General features: G+C 45.8%; 1 protein-coding gene across 3 annotated transcripts in view; it reads right to left on the reverse strand.

Moving 5' to 3' along the window:
• Positions 1–24,106, reverse strand: part of HEATR6 (HEAT repeat containing 6) — a 403,026-nt gene extending 378,920 nt beyond the window's left edge. Inside the window, exons 1-3 of one of the 3 annotated variants that reach the window (XM_085649503.1) lie at positions 23,884–24,106; positions 7,041–7,148; positions 3,507–3,647 (exon numbers count right to left, since the gene is read on the reverse strand). In XM_085649503.1, coding sequence (XP_085505629.1) covers positions 3,507–3,647; positions 7,041–7,148; positions 23,884–24,096 — 462 coding nt within the window. In that variant the 5' untranslated portion in view covers positions 24,097–24,106. The remainder of the gene's footprint in view (positions 1–3,506; positions 3,648–7,040; positions 7,149–23,883) is intronic. The other 2 variants (XM_085649501.1, XM_085649502.1) reach the window with 2 other exon arrangements.
• Positions 24,107–24,711: the final 605 nt, after the last annotated feature.

Raw genomic sequence — 24,711 nt, forward strand, 5'->3', positions numbered from 1 at the left:
TATTGCTAATAATAATGCAACACTAGCTATTGGCATTGTAAATGATAATGGCATTTATTTATGTGTTTGTTTTATAAAATAGATAAAGGCATTGTCATGAACAATGCCAATAGCTTACACTTTTGCAAATGCGAGACCTATTGCATTGAAAATGCTTGTTTTTGTTTTGATGCCAGTCGGTTGATCCTGTCAATTGTTGCGTTCTTTCATCTAGTTTTGTATGTTAATTTAGGTGGCGCCAGTGACCTACAGACAGCTAGGTGGATATTAGTGAAATGTAGATGTTTGAGTGTGAATTCGTCTGTGGGCGTTTTCATCAAAGAAATCGCTCTGCAGGATAAGGCGACCTGTTGCTAAAATAAGGTATGCTGTTTGAGGGGGGATGTGGTAGCAGTAACAGTAATGCACAATGTAAGGATTTGTGCTATAGTTGGGAAAATCTAATGCTACGATAAAAAAAAAGGCTGTAATAAAGTTTTGTAAGGTTGTTTCAGCAAAAGACCGAAAGCGCATGTAATTTTAATTAATGCTTTGCATACAGTTATTTCTAATAAGGTAATGCATTTTTACAGCTGGTAGGATATGTTAGGGAGTAGAGTGTTTATTGTTGTAATTTGTGTGTAATATACACGCTGTACAGTGGTGTACCCTCCAAATAATTTAAAACTTTTGTTTGCACACTTACTTAACTGGCGAGTGTGCATTTTAAGCATGTTGGCATGTACCAACATTTCGGTTTTTTTAACGCCGCATTTTTTAAGTTGGATAATCTTTAGTTAAAAGGCCACATGTTCTAAACTATATTTGACCTAGCTGTACATTTAACAGTTTTACTAAAACATATCGTCTGCATACTGACTTAATTGGCCTTCATACAAGATTTCTTTGTGAACTACGTGACAATGTGAGGCAAACAAGGGGGGGGAGAGAGCAAAGGAAGGGCAGGCAGTAACACTATGTATATGGGTGCACACAGCGTGTGCTTTACTGAAATAAATATGTGCACAAGCACTACATGTTAACAGCGCATGTGTTAGGCCCCAAACAAAAAAAACATGTCCCAGACGCAAAATACAAAGCGAATGCGCACCTATCCTAAAATGAATTCGGACAATCCCGTCCCTCCTTACAGGCACAAACATTAGGGCCTTGTATATATCTCCATGCCAAAGAACCTTAAAATTAAAAATATTTGCATGCCTACAATGTTTACAGGAGAAAAGCTAAAATAAAATGCTAAGTGTTACACACACACCACCCTAAATTAAGCTCCTTCCAAGTACTAATATTACGGCCCTAATATGACTACAGCCCAACAGATTTGCCTAACACACCGCAAAATAATAATAAAAATGGTAAAAAGAATAGGATTACGGAGGAGTAGGCCACAGCACGTGATAACACGTGATAACATATAGGCCCTACTAGAAGATTTCTTTGAGAACTACGTAATGATGAGTCAAGGGGGGGGGGAGGGGGAGAGCAGAGGAAGAGGGAGCGGAGAGAAGCACTATGTAAATGGGTGCACACAGCGTGTGCTTTAGTGAAGTAAATATGTGCACAGGCTTTGGATGTTAACGACACATGTGTTTAGGCCCCAAAAAATATATATGTCCCGGTCTGGAAATACAAAGCGACTGCAGGCCTATTCCCCAAAGAATTTCTAACAAACCTATCCCTGCTTGGCGGCGCTAACATTACGGGCTTGTATAAATTTCCATGCTTAAGCACCTTAAAAATATAAGTCCTTTTGTGACTACAATGTTTAAAGGAAAAAAGCTTAAAACAGTGCTAAGCGTCCCAGCACACACCACCCTAAACTAAGCTCCTTGCACGTACTAATATTACGCACCTAATTTGACTACGACCCAACAGTTTAGCCTAATACAACGCAAACTTGGCAAAAAAAATAGGATTACAAAGGAGTATGCAGTGTTTACCTCAAGGATGGAGAAGAAGCAGCCTTGTTTACAAACACCTCGTCTGACTGCCTAGAAACAGCCTAAGGCTAAGTGGGTGGGGGGTTTGTGGTGAAACTAAGTAGACACTGTCTTGGAGCCATTCCACAGCCTTATCTGTTGTTCTAACAAGTCTGGAGACTACAAACATGTGTCGACAAGTTAAAAGGTGGTCGTAAAAACATCCTAAGGGAGGACAGCAGTAAACAAGCACCGGAAAATGTAGGAAGAGGATAACAGTTTAAGCAATGGCAGCAGCTTTTGTAAAGGCAATTCTTTTATCACAATGTTTAGGCTTTTCCCATCATAAGAACATCTCCGGGTTCTCAGTTCTAACATGTGTATTCAAAGTATTGGTTTATAAACGCATTTAATTTTTGCTAAAAACAAAATTTAATCGGCCATTTAAATACTAAAAACAAAACTTAAAGAAATGAGTCTCGGCATGCACCGCCCTAAATTAAGCTCCTTGCATGTACTAATATTACGCAGCTAATTTGACTACGACCCAACAGTTTTGCCTAATACAACGCAAAATCGGCATAAAACTGCTAAACAAAATAGGATTACGGAGAAGTAGGCAATGTTTAGCACTAGCTTAATATAATGCCACAGCACATGATAACATGTAAGGCTCCAGAGCGCGATAAAATTATGGCCTCATTAGAAGATTTTTTTGATTACTATGTAATAATGTGAGGCAAGTGGGAGGGGGAGGAGAAAAGGAAGAAGGGGCGGGCAGTAGCACTATGTATATGGGTGCACACAGCGTGTGCTTTAGTGAAGTAAATATGTGCACAAGCACTAGATGTTAACAGCGCATGTGTTTAGGCCCCAAACCCCAAACAAGGAATCTCAGAAAAGAGGAGATGGTGAATATGATTTAAGAGGGGATCTTCGATTTTAGCAAGTGATTTCGTTTAAAATGCACGATTATCATGACTTGATCCTGCAAAGTTGGAAAATCATTCTGTAAAATGTAAAATAAAAATAAAAAGTCAAGTGATTTGACTGAGGCAAGACTCGAAGTGCACCAATGAGTTCTCGTGTCCGCAAAGAAGAGCCGAATTTAGATGTTAGTCAGTCATTAGGAGGTGGAGGGTGCATTTCGATTCGGACCAAACAACCCATGGGAACATTTTGAAAGTGGGTAATGCCAAACAAAACAAGCGGCGAAAGTGAAAGCAAATGGTGTGCAGGCTGCCTAATGGTGGGGGATCTGGAAGTGCAAACGAGTGCTTTCAGGCTGCCAAATGGTGCGCGCGCCCGGAGCACATGCACTGTATTTGGAGGCCTGAAAGCACTCGTTTGCACTTCCAAAACTCGCTTACTATAAGTCTCGCCAGAGCAGCGCTAAAGCGCTGTCTCAGCGAGACCTAAAAAGGTTTATTCACTTTTTTTATTTTTACATGCATTTCATGTTGCCGGTTTCAGATGCAGGCGATGGCATGCTAACTGTCAAAAGCAAATAAACTCTGTCAGTCATAAAATAGGCACATTTTCACAAGAAATGTCCTTCACTAGTAAAGCTCCATAATATTACCTCACCTTCTGGCATTTTGGTCCATTGTTATAAACAAGGGCTGCCAAGGCCTGAAGAATTTCTACATGGGTCCACGAACTGCACTTTTTTAAAGCAGAAATTGAATATTGGAGAAGAAAATCCAAGTTCTGCTCATCAACGATCACCTGTGATAAATAAACACAAATGTTAACAAGGATGTATCTCACAAGTGTATCCTGTAAAAAACGATGCTGCCTCTCCAAATGTGTCAAGTTAAATTGAGACTAAAATACAGACAATTGAAAACACATAGGTCCTAGTTAGATAGGAAGATAAAAACATAGGTTGACAAGTATCCATTCAAGCCTTTCACATGCCAACTTAATAAGAATAATAATTATATTTATTTATACAGTATTTTATATCAGCTTTTTTTGACATTTTTACATACGATACACAACAGGTGCTGCTATATTATCCAATTAAAATTTACTCAAATTATCACACGAACTGAGTTGATGCATAATGTTACTGCTGCTGCATTTTCTTACTTATTTGCATTTTCTTTCTTTTAACTTTACCAGTGTGCATGTATTGACTTATTATTGAGTTATGATTCTCATTGTGCCCTATACTTATTCGTTGTGTGTAACACATGACGTACTGTAACGAAAAAGTGAATAAATGCATTTCAAAATGTTACTCTAATTATCAATATCAAAATTAAAAAATGAGTTGTAAAATAAGCCGTTTGAGGGGCGTCATGTTACTTTTTCAGCCATCAAGAGTACGCTGTGCTTATAATTGTATTTTAGAGTTGCTACATATGCTGTGCAGCCGGGTAATGCACCTGCTTCAAAGATCTACATGCAACCATCATGATAAATGATCCAGTCTCAACAGTGCAGATTCTTACTTTCATAATTCAGGGTAAAAAACACAATAACCAGTTGGGTAAGTGTAATGATTTGTAAGTGACAGCACTACAAAACGATGAGACTGGTATAAAGTTTCAAGTAATGGACACATTTTTAGTATTAATACTAACTTATGTCCTTTCACATTAATGATATTCACAAAGCAAAAATAGATACAGTGAATTCCCTCTCAACTATAAAAGTACAAATAAAAAGAGGAAGAAGTAAAAATGTCTTCCTGATAATTCATAATCAATTATAAATATCTTCCCAGTGAACACACTATTAAGCCCCCAAACAACGTTCAAGAGAGTTGTATTAAACAGACTACGCGAAGTAGTGTTCAGTAGCTTCTGCTTTTCCAGTAGTATACTAACTTCATGAAAGGGTTACACAGAACAGAATATTTAACAGATTCGACATATGAATCATGCTCCAATTAAAAATTTATCTATAGGAAAAACTATACCCACTAGGTTGATGTGCAAATGAAATGGACAAAGAGAAATGCTTTGCACCGTTTGCCCAGCAGTTTTCGATCTACTATTGTTTTTATTACCTAGGTAGTCAAGGATATTTTGTTCAATCCCATTCTCAAACTTGCAGCATCAAATTAAAATGTATTACAGTAATTCTATCTTAGGATCACAGCTTGTATCCCCATAAAGAAGAGTACGTAATAAAATAAAATTCAAGTGACAGATCATGAACAGAGGTTATTACATTTGCCACGTTCTCTCCAAATAGGAAATAAGGGTGGTAAAGCCATACAAAATGTATTTGTTATGCATTTGGTTTAATGTTTTCCGCATGTTGGACTGTTACAGTCCTTCTACATTTTAAATGCGCTACTGCTACTAAATTGTTGAATGAAGGACGTTGAAGCTAATATCTCATGCGCTATTTATTGGCCAACACAATCAGTGATAAATGTAAACGCCTGTTTTATTGCAATTTTCTTTACTTTATGTCAAAAAGCATGTGGGAAGGGCTACAATTATTCTTGCACTGCTATTGCATGCTGATGCTAAGCCCATTTATCTACATAAATACGATGTAGGAATGGAATAGGTGATCATCTTCCTCAACATCAGTATTTCGCCACACAGGGAAACAAATAACCAACAATGTTTTGAAACATACATTTGTCATCCTAACAAATTAAAAAACAAAACTCTCCTATTCAATTTTCAAGGGCGGACAGCACAATCAGAAGTTATCTAATACTTAGGGGCCCATTAGGATGGCGGGCGGATCGCCCTCACCGGGCCGACGGTAGTCACTGCTGGCCTGGCGGGGGCAATCCGCCTGCCATCCACACAGCAAAGACCCCCCCACCATATTATAATGGCTGGGGGGTCCGCGGCGCCGCCATCCATATTACAATGTTGGCATACAGTCTTTGCTTTGGGGGCCTGTTGCGGGCCCCCAGGGTAAAGTGGGGGGGGGGGGGGGGGGGTACCTATGGTACCCCCCCTCATTGCCATGCCCTACGTGGCAGGCACCATGTGGTGCCTGCCATGTAGTGCATGGCTATGATGTGCACAGTCCTTTTCCATTGCAAGCGGGTCTGCAGCCAGCAGATCCACCCGCAATGGAAAAGACACAGGATACGCCCGCCGGTGTGGCGGGCGCATCCTAATGTGCATGACGGGACCGCCGCAGCTTCGGCGGGCGGTCCCGCGCTCCATTATGGTGGTGGGCAGACTATGTCCGCCCGCCATCGTAATAGGCCTCTTTGTGTGCCTCAAAAGTTGGTCTCTGTATGTCCAACTAAAGGGAAGTATGCATAGGAATTATCAAACTGACGCAAAGAACACATTTTTAACTCCCTCAGAGCAATCCAAGACATACAAATGTGAACCAAAGAAAGACTGTTTTTATTATCGTCAATTGGAAACACTAATGGAAAGGGTGAGGAACTATTTATGTGAGCAAAATTTTAAAATGAAGCCTCAAGTACTTCTATAGCGTACTCCAATGCATGGGAATGCTTAAGTAAAGTTCTACTATAGAAGCCAAAGGCATTTCATTACTTTGTCCAAAACATTTTTTAAATAAAGGTGAAAAAAACACAAAGTTTTTTCGTTACAGAATTGACGAAATATAGAACACCATTGTTCATTCTATATTTCATGATCACAAAGTAGTTTACAGGCCATTAAAAAAAAAAGAGGATCTTCATTAAACAGAATGTGACAATATGTCAACAAACTGGATCATTATCCCCACATGTATAGTTTACATCTGCATTTTAAAAGTCAAAATGATGTTCTAAAATGCAACATAAATCAAAAGGGAAATGCATGAATATGCACTGGAAAATATAAAATTATAAATTAGGAACTGCAGGAACAATTGTGAATATTTATTTACCACCTCTGAGTATATTCTTTCCAAATACAGTACCCTCAACCTATTCAAACCACCACCCGGATATAAGGGCTTGAGTTGAAGGAGGGCCAGAAGCCATAAACAGTGTCTTCCATAACAGGCAACAATTCCCAATAATCACGGAGCTGTCCAAACTGAAGTCACTGCTGACTATGGTAGGGAATAGCGAAATCTAAAGCGCCTCAAAGTAACCAATTGTAGGACAACCGTTGGCTAGCTGAATATTATTCATCTATCACCTGAGGCAGAAGAGATTCAGAAACCCACCTGTAACCTGTTTAGCAAATGATGAATAAGTTGGCAAACTTTGCTGACAAGATGCTCCTGATTAAGCTGGACAAGTCTGCAAGCTTGAACAAGCAGCCCACAAACATCCTGCAACATAAAAGAGGAAGGTTAATTTGCATTCCTGAAGCCAATATCTCATATGAGGGGGAATGGGAAAAATATGTTTTATTATGTTAACCCTTAACAAAGCTAGGCAATTGAATGCTGATGCGTTGAGAAACTTGGAAGCATATCTAAAAAGAAGCCAAGAAGTATATTTGTGTCAAATAAGTCAGAAGTATCACCAACAAGCCATACATAGCCCGTCTGCAGTGATCTTTGACCAAGCACTAAGTCTCCCTAGTTCAAATTAAATAATCTGTGAGATACAATACTGTTGGTATAATGTATAACATTTGCACTGAACCCCATACAAACACAGTTTCACAAAATGCAAAACGCATTTAAAGGCAAATATTTAAATAAGTGTTGACCATGCTATCACTAGTTGCAACTGCCCCTTAATCTTATAGATATAACTTTTCAATCTTGCCATCCGAGGATACAATCTCTTTTGGACTTTGCTTTTGAGTATGGTCATAGAAATTCGTCTAGCACCCTCGGTTCAGGCAGAAAGAATGCCCTAGCAACAGAAGAGGAAACCAATCATAGTAAGAAATCTCAGGAACGTTTTGACAATAACACTGAAAAGCTAGGTAGACGATAATTATTGGATCTCAAATTCAAATGAAGGAGAGCTTGCAAAATGGAGGATAATGTGCCTACATTGAGTGTCTAATTTGTGCCTTAAGCCAAAGCACTCATCCTGAAAGAAGATCAATTGGGCTGTCCACAGACAAGTGTCCCTTCTTAGGATTCGAGATCAATTGAGGATTTTGCAGGCCCAACTTTCATCCTCAATACAAATAAAATAAAATCTCTGGTAACTTCAGCTGAAACAAATCCAACTTCGACTCTGGATGATCAATTGTTGATCAACTTTCTAAACAAGCGTCATCTTATATCAAGAGAGATCAGTTATGGAATATGAATGACAAGATGGACAGGGAGAAGGTAAGGTTTGTTTTAGTTTAACGTCCATGTTACACAAAGAATACTGTACACTTGTTGTAAGAATTGAATCAGACATGTCTACATCCATTAACAGTCTTGTGCCTCAAATAGATCATTGTTTTTCTGCCCCACAGACTGTATGGGAGTCCCTGGTTATGCACTTCAGTCTCCTCTCCAACTTCTTGGAGTTCTATTTAGCTCTAAAATTAAGTTGAAGGGGGCGTGGCCAAGATGGCGAGCGGGTAAGACGTGTTCCACATCGTCTACCAGCTCCCGGGTGCCCAACTCGGCCCAAAGCAGCGAGTTACACCCACCAGACGTCCGGACTCGAGGTGGTGGGAGGGGGGGACACATCTCCGGCCCGTCAGCACCACCGACAGCGAGTAAATCGGGGCTGGGGGCCTGCCTGAGGGCGAAAGCGTGTCCCGTCCAGCCATGAGACAGAGAGGCGAAAATGGCAGTCGGACCCGGCTGGTCTGGCGGAGGCCGATAGGAGCGCAAAATATGCCGGAGAACTGACAGCGGCCCAGTGGGGCCAGATGAGAGACCATCGGCAGTTGCGGGGAAAGGTGAGGGGCTTGGCAGGGGGCCCGGAGCGGAGTACAGTGTTGGAGCGGCAAGTGCGGGTGCCAGGGCGCACGGACCATAGGGAGGCCTAGTGGGCCGCAAACAGCCCGGGAACTTGCGTGGTCGGAGCGGAACCGGGATCAGTGGAGTTGCAGCGGCCCTGCCTGATGGAGCATCGGCCAGAGCTGTCAACTGGCGCTCGTGGGCAGGGGCAGGGATTGGGGCAACGCCTTGGCCCGGGAGCTGAAGTGAAGGGAGGCTCACCACGGGAGACAATAGGCGGAAGTGGACCCGAGATCGGGCACCCAACCACACGAAGTTGGTGGCAGGGCAGTGAAGAGGGGTCTGGTGGGTCACCGCGGGCCAGTAGAGGGACGTGCCCCTTACATAGCAGGCACGGAACGCAGAGTGAAGCTGCGTGGCCCGAAGAGTCGGAGGTGACCCACGGCTCGTTAAGAAGAGGACCGGGGACCCAGAACATAAGGCATAAATCCCCGGCGCTGATACGCGGGGAGTTCCCAATGGGGCTGCCCCTCCAGCAATGAGAGGAGAGCAGAGCGGGCTGCAAGCCTGGGGGACGGAGCAACCGAGACTTGTACGTCTGTTGCCCTACCTGGAGGCCTATCGGCTGCTCTCAGCAGCGACTGAGGCGGCTGGATCGAAGGCAGAACCCGGGAGTTGCTAAGGCATCCAAAAGCAATCCAGCGACAAGAGCGCTGGTGATCACCGGAGCCCAGAACCTTGCGAAACTCACAGGGACAGAGCGCGAGTAGCGACTGGAAGTGTTGCCTGGGGCCTCAGGAGTGGACCATATATGGCCCGGGAGGTGCAGGCCACATGGAACGTCGGCGAGCGGCAAGCGGTCCTGGGGAAGCCTAGATTTTGAGAGGAGACGGCGAGTACGGGGATGCCCTGGGGGCTACCAGTTGCGGAAGGCGCACACAAGAACTGGGCCACTGCCGCCCCTGCTTACGCTGGAGAGTTTGGAGGCAGGACCGGACGGGGCGAGGGACTTCCCACAAGCTAACATACACGGCCCTTGTGAAGAGCTCACCGTAGACCAGAGGAGAAGACACAGGCTCCTCAGGTGAGAAATCGCAGCACCACCACCATAATCAGGCCCGAGCACCTCTGGGAGTTGGGACAGCGGGCCGAGAGGGGCCTAGTGCACCAAGGCGGCCGCGAGGCCGCAGTGGTGACTCAGGTGAGGTGCGGACACAAGGCTGCTGCACAGAGGGGACCCGGTGCGACAGAGGCATGGGGATTACGCAGCGGGCCTGTGAGAGTGAGGGGAGCGTCCACGCCGGCGGGGGTAAAAGACAGCGAGACAGCCGGAGAAGAGGTGGAGGGCAAACACAGAGAGCACAAACAGCGGAAGGGCAGAGCGATGGGAGCGGCCCAGCCTTACAATACCCAGACTCGGAGAACAACTAGTGGCAGACATTTGAGGCTACGGCCAGGGAGCTACCGGGGCAGGAGAGTCACCGGAGGTGCCTGGAATACCACAGGCTCGGCGGGGTTCCCAGCTACAACGAGGGGCCTTTGGGAAGGCCAGTAGCAGTTAGGCCCATTCAAGAGGAGAGGCGACGACCGGGACTGGATCTGTGAACCCGGCACAGGCAGCGGAAGAGCAGGGCATCAGTACCCCCTGGGCTGCCAGCGAGGGGCACAGCATTGAAGCTAAAGAGGTATCAGTGCAGGAGCAAGGTGGCGCTAACCTGAAGCGGCTGAAGGCAGTGCTCAGGTGCTGAACAGGCCACGACACAGGCCGCCAGCTCTGCACCAACACACAGGAGAGGTGACAGGGCACCGCTGAGGCAGAGCATGCAAGTGTGGAGCCAGCATGTCCTTGCTGCGAGGGAAAAAGGAGCTGTCACTAAAAGACATGCTGACCAAACCCCCGCAATCATACGGTGGCGAACAGATTGTCTCCGTCCAAGCAGGCGGACCAGGAGGCGGAAAACACAGAGGCCCCGGTCACCCGCTCCTTCCTCGAGACACTTCAATATCCTACGAGATGACTTCCAGTCACTGAAGAGAGATCTCGCGGGGGAGGTGAAGGAGATCCGGATGGATGTGGACGCAGTTGGAGAACGAGTAGCTACAATGGAGGACCAGGCCAGTGGTGAGGAAATAGAACAGCTCCAGCAGGAAGCGCTCCAGATGCGGGATCAGCAGATTGACCGCCAAGCCAAAGCGGAAGACCTGAAAAAACGCTCCAGACGGAACATAAGCGTGAGGGAAGTTCCTTCGTACGAAGAGGGCTCTGACATGATTTGCTATCTATAGGGTATCTTCCGACACATACTGGGGGCCCCGGAGGACTTTGCCATTCGAATAGACCGGGCACAGAGTGGAGATGAGAAGACGGGCGCCGCCCCCCTCCTGTCCCCCCGCCTGATATCCTGGCCTTTCTACCGGACTTCCCACTCAAGGAGCATATACTGAGGAAAGCCAGGGCGAAGCACACAATCTCATATCAGGGCCACCCCGTAGCCCTCTACCAAGACCTGGCTTTGATAACTCTACAGAAACGGCAGGAGTTTCGGTTGGTAACCGGGCATCTGCGAGATCAGGGGATAGCATACTCCTGGGGCCATCCATTTGGGCTGATTTTCAAATGGAACAGCAAACTACACCAACTCAAATCTTTGCAAGACACCTGCAAGATTCTAGGCCTGGATCAACCAAGTGAAGAGAAAACGCCCAAGCCAGATCACAAACCCCCGTCCCCCCGCGCACGATGAATGGCAGAGAGTACGGTGGAGGCGCCTAACAGAGCAACCGAGGGGTCCTGAACCCTTTAACCATTGTGCAGGAAAGGCAAGCAGTGCTCAAGATGGTGCTCAAGGACACAGCCTCCCAGGATAGCTCCGAAATGCTGGTAGGATAACATGCAGAAAATAGACACTAGCGACGCTGGGGGGAGGGGGGGGGTGGTCAATGGGAGTGGGGAGACTGGGAACCTTGAGCCACGATATGCTCTTAATATCTTTCTTTCCTAAGGGCGCGCGCGTTTGCGTGACCGGCCCTGGACATTCTGGGGGGGTTCGGGGATGTTAAGTTGGGGTTAGGGAGGGGGTTGGAATGAACTGATGTGTCCGGAGATGTTGCTATGGGAGGAACGAGGAAGGGGCAATTGGCGAGGGAGAGGGCACTAGAAGGGGAAGGGGTGTCTGGGACTTAAGAGGGCGGACACCACCTGCTGACCCAATACCATGGCAGTCTCCACAGTGAAAATTGTTACTCTGAATGTGAAGGGCCTTAACAACCCCATTAAGCGGAAATCCACACTATCATATTTGGAAAATCTGAAAGCCGATATATGTCTCATTCAGGAGACCCACCTTCTCTCCAGGGATTGGCACCGGATGAGATCGAGAACGTTCCCCCAACAATTCCTCTCTTCCACATCAGATAAAAAACAGGGGTGGCAATCTTAGTTGCTAAACAATTTCCCTGGAATGTGGGGGACAAGACTGCGGAGATAAAGGGCTGGCTGCTGGCCTACACGATACATCTAGAGGGACACACACTTGCGGTGGGGTCATTGTATGCACCCAATTAAGGACAAGAGAAATTTGCGAAGGCGGCCTTATCGGAAGTTCTCAGCAAGCAAGAGAGGTGGATGATATGGGGGGGGGGGGGGAGATCTTAATATAGTTATGGAAGCCAATACAGACAGGTCAGGCCAACGATTCTCTCAGACCGGGGAATTGTCTAGTGAGGGGAAGGAATGGCTTTGCGCCAGAGGATTCGTTGACATGTGGCGAGTGGCCCACCCACAGACTTCCCAATTCTCCTTCTATTCACATGCACGGGGTACATATGCCAGACTCGATCACTTGATAGGCACAACAGAATTGGTGGGAGAAGTGGACATATCACCGACTGCGCTTTCCCAACCATGACACAGTGACAGTATCCCTTCGGTTGCCGTTAGCACGGAGGCGGGTGGGAGGCTGGCGCCTCAAAGAAAGCATGCTCCATAGGGAATCAGTAAAGGGATAGATTCATAAATGCATCAAAGATTATTTAGATGTTAACGACAGTGGACCCTTCCTTGCCTACTTTATGGGGGGCCCTAAAAGCGGTGGTGAGAGGGGAGCTGATCACGATTTCAGCGGCAGAGAACAAGGAGCACAAAGAGAGGAGGGACACCATTGTGGCACAAGTGACAGAACTACAGCGGGTGCACAGTAGGACCAGGGCGCCGAGAGTTTGGAGACAGCTCAAAGCGGCTTGAGCGCAATTGGCGGGGCTGGACATTGATAGAGCCGAATACGCAGCGCTTTGTCTTAAACACACCTACTATGTCGGGGGGGACAAGATAGGGCGCATGGTAGGGATTAAACTTAGGGTCCGCACCCAGCAGACGAAGGTGCAATCTATTCAGAATGATATGGGGGGGGGATGGTCGGGCAGATGAGGAAATAGCGAACATGTTTAGGGATTTCTACGCCGACCTCTAAAAAAGAGAGGCCCATTCAGGAACACACATGACAACATATTTGCAGGGAGCAAATATGCCAAAGCTAGATAGCAGACAGGCAGAGTTATTGGATGTCTCGATCCGAATAGAAGAAGTTATTGGGGGCGATTTCCAGCCTCAAACTTATAAAATCTCCGGGTCCGGATGGTTTCTCTGCAGGTTTCTACAAATCCTTTTGTCATATCTTAGCTCCGCTCCTGACGCGACTTTTTAACTCCTTTGCAGGGTTGGGATCGGTCCCTCCTGAGATGCTCTCAGCGTCTATAGTGGTCCTCCCTAAACCTGGGAAGGATAAAGCCCTCTGTGGTTCCTATCATCCAGTGTCCCTTCTTAATGTAGACCTCAAGCTGTTTATCGGCATTTTAGCGGCAAGATTGGGCCCCCTGATGCAGGGTATCAGAGCCCGCTCAATCGGGATTCATACAGAATAGACAGAGTAGCGATAACACCAAAAGAATTCTTAATTTGGTCGATAAAGCCTATTGTACGAACATGGACGTCCTCCTATTGTCGGTTGATGCCGAGAAGGCATTTAACCCGGGGTGAATGGGATTTTTTAGATAAAGCATTGGTCCACTTTGGGTTGGGGGAATGGTTCAGGGCTTGGGTAACCAGCTGTTATAGCTCACCCACCACAATCATTAGGGTGAATGGGACATCGTCTAGACCCTTCGCTATCCAGAGAGGGATGCGACAGGGGTGCCCAGTGTCGCCACTCCTCTTCGCCCTCTACATCGAACCGCTTGCCCAGAAGATCAGGGACAACCCGAACATCACCGGAATTCCCTTTTGGGGGGAGAGACATGCCATAAGCCTCTATGCAGATGACATCATCGCATCACTTGAGTCCCCAGGATGCTCAGTACCGGCTTTCCTGCGGGAATTAGAAATATTTGGGCAGGTCTGCCAATACCGGGTGAACGTGGGGAAGTCCATGATTCTACGACTTAATCAGGATCGAGCACATTCCGAGATGGGAGGGGTCACCCCTGCTGGGATTAAGATCATGGAGTCCATTCCATACTTGGGAATTGAGTTGGCTCTATCTATACAACGGACAGTTACACTAAATTATTCTAAACTAACCCGACAGGCCACAAGGGAGCCCCAGAATTGGAAGCAACACCCACTGTCACTGCTGGGCCATGTGGCGGCGGTTAAAATGTCTATTCTACCCAAGACGCTTTACCCGTTTCAAAACACTACCACTCTGGCCTCCAAGGAGGACACTCCAAACACTACAGAAGGCGATAATTCATTTTGTCTGGGCTAGGGCTCGCCCACACATGCGGGTGGTGTTGGGACATTTGAGACAGGAGGAGGGGGGCCTGGGAATTCAGAAACTGGTCGAATACTTTAGGGCGACTCAACTAAGATACAGGGTGGAATGGAGTAGGCCGGAATCTGAATAGTGATGGCTGTTTAAAGATAGGGCACTTGCGGAACTCTCATTATGGAAAGTGCCCTTTCTGAAACGAGCAGACCGCCCACAGAACCTTCAGGGCTCTCCTATAACAAACACGTTACTGCAGGTGTGGGACGGGGTGGCCAGCAGAAAGGGTTTTGACAACTTTCCCGTCCCCAATGACACCCTTATTCGACAACAAGGAATTTACACCGGGGTTAGATGAGAGGGCGTTCCCTGGGTGGAGGACAACGGAATTCAAAGCGGCAGGATACCTGTTTGACGTAGAGGGGATTATTCCGTTTTCCCAGGCACGACATGACTATTCCCTGCCGGAGTCAGAAAGGTTCCATTATCCTAGATAAGACACTGGCTCTTCCATCCAGAGGTCCGTGAGAAGGTTCACAGGAAACTGACACCCTATGAGAAATGGTTGGTGATGAAGCGCAATGATAAGAAGGTGATTTCGGAATTCTTATGGGATGCTACGTTCGCCTGCCCCTACACAACCCACAGCCAGTCAGAAACGGTGGGCGCAAGAATTGGATGGGAACTCACATGGAAAGAATGGAGGGAGATTTACTTTATGGCCAAAAATACAGCGTGAAACACCACCAGCAGGGAAACCGCCTTCAAGATCGCCACGTACTGGTATCTGACACCGGTGAGACTCCATTAAGGGAATCCGGATCGCAGCCCTACTTGTTGGAGGGGGTATGGGAAGGAAGACACGCTGGTGCACCTACTTTGGGAGTGTAGGGAATTGGCGGCCTACTGGCCCAGATTTCTGGATGAAATAGACCAGCAATTCGAGACACAGATCCCAAGATTTCCAGCTTATGTAGTACTGGGGCTACCCAATCCGTTAACATTACCTCTGAGATCCCGCAAAGGGAAGCAGATGGGACTAGCATTGGGGGCCGCACTCCAGAATATCTTATCGCATTGGGGGACGCAGACAGTACCGTCGCACACGGGGTGTTTGCATAGGCTTTGGCACATTCTGGGGATGGAGCGGATACAGGTCTCAGTCAAACTCCGCATCGGGATTTGGGGGGGGGATTTGGCAACTGATGGTGTCCCTCTTGTCCACCGAATTCAATGAGATCACATGCCGAAAATACCTCAGCCTCCTTCGACTCACAACACCTGCTGAGCCGAAAAATAGCCCCTGACTCTATCAAGCACGCTCCGACCACTAGTTCAATGCGAGTTTGGGCATAGGACACACCAGTTTGTGGGAGGGTGGGGGTAATGTTGGAACACCGTTTAGCTATTGCTGAGATATGTGGCCTCTCTCGCCATAATGTGGTATATAGTTGAGCTGGGGCATACATTACACAGTTATGGATCCTCCATTGTTTCGATAGCGAGGCAAGGGACCCCCTCTGATGGGCGAATGAGGTCTGGGAGTAAGAGGAGAACTAAACTGACCAAAATGAACAAGAAAAACACTCCCCTATGACCTATATTTCTTTTACAAGAGATTAAATCTGGTATGGGTATCAAAATGTGCCATTCTTCAGATATTTATAACATTACAACAACAATAGAATTTATGGAGTCATATTTATTTTTTTTCACAAACTTTTTTTCATTTTTTACTTCAATGTACTAAATACCATGATATAGATAAAATGACTTTTTTTTGCTTTTTTATAATAATGAATATACATATGAACAGTTAATCATACAATATGAAATACAAAATAATTGGCCCCCATTACATGACAAACCTTCTATTCAACTCATACATTGCTCACAATCGTTCACATTCATACAAGACATTTGTACACATCTGGATTTTTTCGGGAAAAACAAAAGATGTAAACTATTTCCACAAAGATGTACAAAAATAACAATACGGTCTGGACACACGAGGTCAACGTGCGCTTTGGTGGGCTACCACAAGACGTGAACCACCTTCTTCAGGACCTTGTCCAAATCGGCACAGTGTCGCACAGGCAAATAAAAGAAAGGGGGGGGGGAAACATGTTTCCTGTAATGCAAGTTCCAAGTGCAATACCGGGACAACAGAGTCTTTATCGTGGATAGATGGCGCTATATTTTATTCTCACGTGATAGAACGTACGTGTGCCCTTCAATATATCTTGTGCAGGTCAATGCTGAGCCATTGCTGAGATAGAGTTACAAATAATTTAATCACGTATGTTGCCGAGTCTAATAACTATTATTATGTGGTCTACAGTGCAAGGCGTGGTCAGCCACCATGAGAGGTGATGCCCCCACTGAGTGGTCCAAGAATACTGGGTGAATATGGCCTGTATTGGCGATTCCCGATATGGTGATTTAGTCCTTCAAAGTGCTCCGCGTCCCTCCATAGTAGCAGGTCCTCCATTGTTTCGTCCAACTGTACGCGGCTGGCCCATTTAGGGTAGTAGGCGACATGCTGGGTATTTCATCCATATAAGTAGCCCATGGTCTAGAAACTGTTATCTGCTTACAGGATTTTGTAGTAGCCGGCCCGCAGGGTTCTAGGCGTCAATACATTGTATGTTGAAGTGATGTTAATCCTCAAATTAAGTTGAATTTGAAAACTGTACTCTACCCCATAAGTATTTGTATTGTACCCCACAAGTACTTTTGTCATAGCGTTTCAAATATACGTGCCACCAGACGTTTTGGAATGTAGCAGTCTGTTCAATAGCATTTATTCTGGTGAGTCACACACAGCAATGGAGGTATTACAAAACATTATATATGATGGGGATGCTACAAAATATGATACAGAAGAACAATTGGGAACTTGCGTTCCTATTGAATTGCAGTTTGTAAGGATCTACTATGTTCTTTTCACCAACAACATACATGTGATACTTTCTCTGTCTCACATCTTTCTGCAACTGGGCAGAATAGATTTTGTCTATTAACTACTTAAGAACTCTTTACTTCTAGGCGGTAATCCTAAATCCTGAAGGGGATTTACCATTCCGGTAAGGAGTACAAGATCTATGGTAATTCACACAATATCACACTGATTACCACAGGAATCAGTGTGATATTCCCGATTTCTCTAGTAATTTCCCCATTTCTGAGTATACCCTAGGGTACACCTTGCAATCACACAGTATACCTCCTCCTTTGCACCCAAGGACCTACTGATAACAATGGTTCTCACTAGTTCTGGGAATAGCAGATTGTTCTCCTGGCCAACTCAGAATGGGTACCTAAGTATCTTTAGTCTTGATGAATATGGATGAACTACTAACCAATAGCAAATAATAACATTCCAGTCAAATGTTTTTGTTCTCGTATTTAAGAAGGCATAGGCGAATATTTACAGGTGTAAGTTTTACTTTTGGTTTGTCATCCTTTGAAATTGAACAATTTGGCATAATTTTTTCCAAACTTCTTAGGTATCCTAGGTTACAATACATTTCTATATGAACCTTTCATTCTTCAAGTGCAGAAAAATACATCTTACGAGTTTCAGGAGTCATATTTTCTCCCCAGTGAGTACTTTTCTATCCACATTAGATGGCTCAATGCAACACTTGTGATACTCAGGAGCATAGAAGGCCATATGATAACTCATCTCCAGGCAGCTCTTATTTACCAGCAGACTATGGATCCATGATGTAGATGGTCTACTAGTTTGCTAAATATATAGCACTAAAATGTTAGTGGTTTGTTACTATATCTGTCTCGTTTTCATTTAAGAAAACTAAGAAATCATTGACATAAAAAAAATCATAACATACTTATTGATGTCTGACTTATTAATTAGCTCTTTTCTGAGATTAGGTCTACTCCCTTTTGCATGAGTTATACAACATCATACTGCATGTTGCGGTGTTTATTTTTGCAAGCATCTGCTTTAGTTCAATGATTCGTCCTGATGTACATTTAACTAACATGCAATTTTTCTGAGCAGCTCTTTCAGAGAAGCCAAATAAGATGCCATGGCAACACGCACCCCAAATGTGCGGTAGCACACACATGAACTTCAACTCCCTTACTGTGGCTCAGTTTTTTCTATTGCTTTAAGTTGTGAACATCCCATTCACCCAAGAGGTTCGATTTATGATACTAAAGCTTTAGCTTTCTCTTTGTGGAAGCTCACATTGACTTACCCTTTTAAATCCAAACAGAAGTCATGCTCTGCCTTTTATCACAGAGCAGCATGTAACCGATATAAAAAATACACGTGTTATGTTACTGGAGAACTGGTGTCATTATCAAAGTTCATACCAAAAGTAGACCAAGGTCTTAAAATCCTCCATAAGCTTTATTGAACATAGCCACACAAATAGTCGCCAACATATATATTTTTTTAACTTGAGTTTTCATCAAAAAAGGAATACAAAGAAAACAAAGCCAGCAGTGACGTAAAGAATATAGCAGACATGATCAATAAATTACATCAGATCAGTAATAACATTGAGTGGCCCGTCTGTACCACACATCGAAATGGTTACAGTGACAGCAATTTCAGGCAAATATCTACAGTATACAACACAATGCTATCTGACAGTCTGTGGAGGGTGCATGACCAGGAAAGGGACAAGCAGGCCCTACCCATGGGCAATTAAGATGTAGAAATAATTAAAGTGGCATGCAAGCGACGGGCAACCAAATGTTCACACCACCACTGTATCGGCCTCCGTGTGCACAGGTGTCAAAGAACCAGGCTGACTCCGATCCCAGGTAAAAAGGGTTCCCATATGTCGCGGGGTCTTGAGGTCGGGGGCATAAGTTCTCAAAACGTGCTCAGCTGAGTGTGGCCATATGTTACATCATTTATCCAACCCTTGATTGAAGGCACCCTCTTCCTCCCCCAGTGGAGTGCAACTTGTCGCTTGGCAAAGAGCAGTAGTAGAGCATGTAGTTTACGCTGCTTAGGCAGAGTGTCTTTAACATACCCCTATAGGCCCAGGGCTGGGGACGGATCATCAGTTTTCCCAATGATTTGGTTAACTGCTATAAAAACGTTTGACCAGAATTCGGCTATCTGTGGACAGTCCCACACCACATGCAGAAATAAGGCCGGGGTGTATCTGCATCGCCAGCAGCTTTCGTCGTCCCTGAGCTTCATGCGACATAGACTCACAGGTGTTCTGTAGTATCTGTGTAAGTACTTGAAGTGGATCAAACGTAATCTGTAATTTGGGGATTGTTCAGTCAGCTGTCCACAACAAAAATCCCATTGGGCCTCAGTTAGTGGAGTGGGAAGCTCGCTATTCCAGCATTGGAGGGAATTAGGTTTCACCAATGGGTTTGTGTTTTGCATTAGGGTGTATATGCGTGTGATGAGTTTTTTGGGAGAGGGAGATTTCAACACATTTTCCAGTGCCGGTAGCGATGGGGGAGCAGTAGGGAAGCCATCCCATAGGGCACGACACGCTGCTCGTAGTTTAGGATATAAAAAGAGCTCAGCAAAAGATATCGGCCTTTCAGCGCCAGCCTCAGGAGGCAGCCTGAATGCGTCTCCATGATACAGATCCGTAAACGTATGCAGGTTCATATCATTAGTGAGGGTCTTACCGACCCAATCTCGAATACAGGGCATCATCGGATTCTGTGCCAGCGGGATGGACGGAGCATATAACAGCAAGTGCCAGCTCTTTTGCGCAATTCTCCCCAAACCCACCTCAGAGTCTCAGCCGTACCTATGTCTCCGTGTGGACGCCGCGGGGCCTGGTAAAGTGCAACCTGTATCGGAACAAGGGCAACCGCATCTATCTCAACTGCCATATGGGGCTGGTAGGGCGTCGGATGGACCCAATAATGCAGAAATTGGGCCTGGGCACACAGTGCATATCTGGCGCCGCCAAGCCCCCTTGTTGCAACGGGAGAGTCAGTAGGTCCCAGGACACCCTGGCCTGACCTCCGGCCCAGATCAGGGCAATCAACTGCGATTTAAGGGTATTAAAAAAATGCTGTGTGAGAGAAAGTGGGATATTAACTAACAGGTATAGAAACTTCGGTAAGATAACCATTTTGGCTAATGCTATCTTCCCGGCCAGAGACAGTGGCATTTTGGACCAAAATGTAACCTTTTCTTCAAGTCAGGTGACCGCCCTTCCAAAATTTAGCCTCCATATCTCCTGCGTATCCCGACTCACCCACACGCCCAAATATTTAACTGCCACGGCCTCCCATCTCAGAGGAAATTCAGATTCCACCTGGGCGTGCCATCAGTCAGAGGAAACACCACTGACTTTGCCCAGTTAACTGAGATGCCGGCTAGTCCACCAAATCGGATAAATTCTCTAAGGACTGGGTCTAGGTTTTCCTCGGGATCAATGATGTATAATGCCACATCATCCGCATAGAGCGAAATGAGTAGGCTTCTAGTGCTAAAGCCAATGCCACGAGCTGTGTGGTGTTGCCTAATGCGGGCGGCTAGGGGCTCCATCGCAATGGCGAACAGCAAGGGAGATAGCGGAGACCCCTGCCTGGTACCCGGCGAAATCGGGAATGGATCAGAAATCAAACTGTTAACCCTAATCCGGGCCGCCGGTAAGGTATACAACAGCTTAATACGGTTAATGAAAAGCGGGTTGAACCCCATTCGATTTAGAATAGCAAACAAATAAGGCCACTCAAGTGTATCAAACGCCTTTGTGGCATCGAGGAAGACAACGGCAGCGTGCACTGTAGGATGAAGATAATGCAGCGCAGAAAAAATGGTACACAAATTAAGAGCGGTTGACCTCGCAGGAATGAACCCCGACTGGTCCGGGAGCGCAGTTATGGGAGCAGAGGCTGTAGACGATTTGCAATCAGCTTTGCAAGGATCTTAACATCCACGTTAATGAGCGAGAGCGGCCTGTAGGAATCGATCTCAGTTTCTGACTTGCCGGGTTTTAACAGGGTAATAATTATCGCTTCTCTCATGGACTTGGGTAGAACATCCTCCTCCAGAGCCTCCTCATACACCGCCAATAACCGGGGCGCCAATTCCTCCACGTAGGTCTAATAGAAAGAGGTGGTCAGGCCGTCAGGGCCTGGGGCTTTATCGAGTAGCAGGCCTTTTATAACCTGAGCTACATCCTCAACAGTAATGGGGAGATCCATATATTCTCTATGGTTTTGATTAAACCAAACTAGGGCAATGGAATCAAGGAATTCTTGCATCCCCTCAGGGCACTTTTGCTGGGTGGCAGTGTAAAGGTGGGAGTAGAAGTCTGAAAAAGCATCTAGGATGCTCGTCTGTCCCCTGATGACGTCCCCTTGAGTGGTATGAAGCTCATGTATAAACATGGCAGATCTAGATGGGCGGATCCTACCAGCTAGTGTGCGGCCCGGACGATCTCCCTCTCCATATCTCCGTGCCTCAGCGTATTTACCAAGGAACTTGACCTCACGTTGGGCCTCTTCGGCAAATTCTAAAAGCTTAGCTTTAAGGTGGGCAGCAGTATCTAGCTCGCCAGTAGAGAAGAACTGGTTTTCAAGGTCTTTTATCTGGGCTTCCAGGGAACTTAGTGTGCCTCTAATTGCCTTCAGTACTCCCGCCTGTCTAGCAATGCACTGCCCTCTAATGACAACCTTCAACGGCTCCCACAGTGAAGCCTCAGTGTCTCACTGGTATTGTGAGTGAAGTAGTCTTGAATGTCCAAACGTATTTCCTCTTTGAAGGCCTCATCTAGTAAAGCATGTGGCAGAAGGCGCCAGGTAAAGGCAATGGGGGTGCGCCCGGGATCTGCAACCTCAGTAGGTAGGGGGCGTGATCGGATTGGGGACGTGCTAAATGCTAGATCTGCAAGGACCATGTGGCTATGTCTCGTGAAACCAACCAGAAGTCCAACCTAGACCAGGTATTATGGTGGCTAGATATACATGTACCCTCTCTAAGTAGGTTGTGTCGTCTCCGCCAAATATCAATTAGATCACCATCAGACATTATACTGTGTAAGGCGGTGCTCGCATTTGGATGTAGGGAACGAGCAGCGCCAAGCCTGTCCAGTTTATCATTCAATATCGCATTAAAGACACCAACCCACAATATCGTAGTACAACCTGTTTTGACCCTGGTCCAAGTGTCGTGGAAAAATTCTGGTGAGTCGACATTGGGGCCGTATACAGAAATTATCGCTAGTGAAATGCCGCACAGAATGCCACTTATGAGAAGAAACCTCCCCTCAGGATCTGCGTATGTGTGTCCCTCTCGCCAGTCCACTCCCTGCCTAATCAACACAGCCACCCCACGGGCATAATTAGAATACACGGAAGAGTATACTTTTCCCCACCTGTTGTGACGAAGTTTCTGCGATGGTGTAACATTGAGATGTGTTTCCTGCAATAAACAAACCCCATCTTCCCCATACTAAACTGAGGCGTATGCATGCAGACCAACTAAAATGTTCTACTTTCCTGCAAGTAGCTACTTCCCACAGCTTTTCCAACTGAGTTACAAAGCAACCTTAACATCGTAGAATGGATTTGCATATGGCATTATCGGAGGGTACACCAAAACTTCTCAAAGCACGAAGTCCAAAGCTTTAACAGCACACAGGCAGCCCCGCAACACAATTACATACCAGAGCTACATACTTCAGGAAAGTAGATACTAGGCCACCGCTGCCAGCTCTTAAGCGTGGACATTTCTGACATGAACGTTGTACATAGTCTTCAAAGGGAATTGCAGCAGACCTCGATAGGCAAAATGTTGCTGAATGAGGTAACACTACTCTCAACTGTCAAAGAAAACTTGTAGGTTGGAGGTAAAGGAGATAAGTGTTTTGACAATGTTGGGAATCGATGGGTTCTTGTTATTATGCACTGGGCAATGCAGGGCCACCCCGTGCTGCACAGCAGAGGTAGTCAGTTATTTAGGAATGAAGGAACAGGGGAGGGAATGAGAGAATGATTTGGGTGTCAATTGCAAAGATACGATACAAAGGAAATTTGAAGTAATTCTCCAGGAAAGTGAATTCACACGGAGGATAAGAGGAAGCTTAAAAAAATCTTACAAGTAGTGAGGCAGCAGCGGAGGGAGATTGTGTACCACTAGGTGGAGTAGGTACTGAATAAAAGACTCGAGGCAATTGCCTGGCTTAATAAGTCACCTATGAAGTTCCCTTGCCTCTTTCCCTCAGAATAAAAACTTAATTTACCTTGTGCGACCTCCGATGGCCATTGACTGCCCTTCGACTTCAACATTAGCCCGTCGCCACTGCTCCCCACCTCCGGCCACTCCCCAAGCATTCACACTGCTTAAAACACCCTACAATCAACCTGCTCTTTCATCTATTGATACTGCGCACACTTCATGCTTTGCATTATGGAATGACTGCTTTTCACCGCCCCAGGCCCATTCAACGTCCTCTTATCATTTGTACCTCGGGTCGCCCCCCTGTGCTGCCCCCGTGGCTTTCACAGAGAAGTTGGTCCAAGAGCAGGTTTATCTCTGTACGGGACGCTTCGGTGTCCGCAGGTCTAAGAGCGCGCAGCCTGCCCAGGTGGCGCTGGATGTGCTCGGTTGGCTCTGAAGTTCGATGCAGAATCTCCCTTCCACGCTCCTCCGCAGCCATGTTCACTGCGCTGTGCGGCATCTCACTATGGTAACTGCCAGAACTTCCGTGTTCTCAGCCAATCGCAACACACGTCAAACCCTCTGAGCCAATTGGAAGGACGCCTCTAGTGTGGGCACTAGACTGAGTACTACCAAAATCAACTTCTTCTCATTGATCGCCAATGGAGCACCCATCTCTATGAATTTTGAAACCCATAGTAATGCACTTCTCGAAAATATTTTAAAAGAAGTATGAATAGTTTAAATATTTCACATTCATGTTAATATTTATTTATGTTAAAATTGAAAACAACATCTTTAATGTTCCTACAAATATAAATATTTTATTGTAATAACTCAACGTGCACATGTGTATATATATGATTAGGGAGAGGACGCAATTCCACGTAGATATACATTTTTCCACCGAATGTGATCCTTTTACAAAATGGCGCTCATGCGTCTTTTGGATCTGAAAGCAGATCGAGAGACAGTTGCCTCTTTTGTCCTCTTTCTTTTTCATTTCAGTAGGGGTTATGCTTTGCCATAGGTATCCTAGGAAGCTAGCATGTAATAGAGTCGATCACTAACGTAAGCGGTGTTCCTTCAATAAATTGACCGGCAGGGAGATAGTGAGATTAGGTCAGATAGTGAA

The sequence above is a fragment of the Triturus cristatus genome, chromosome 3_2 (assembly GCF_964204655.1).
Source record: "Triturus cristatus chromosome 3_2, aTriCri1.1, whole genome shotgun sequence".
Lineage (NCBI taxonomy): Eukaryota > Metazoa > Chordata > Amphibia > Caudata > Salamandridae > Triturus > Triturus cristatus.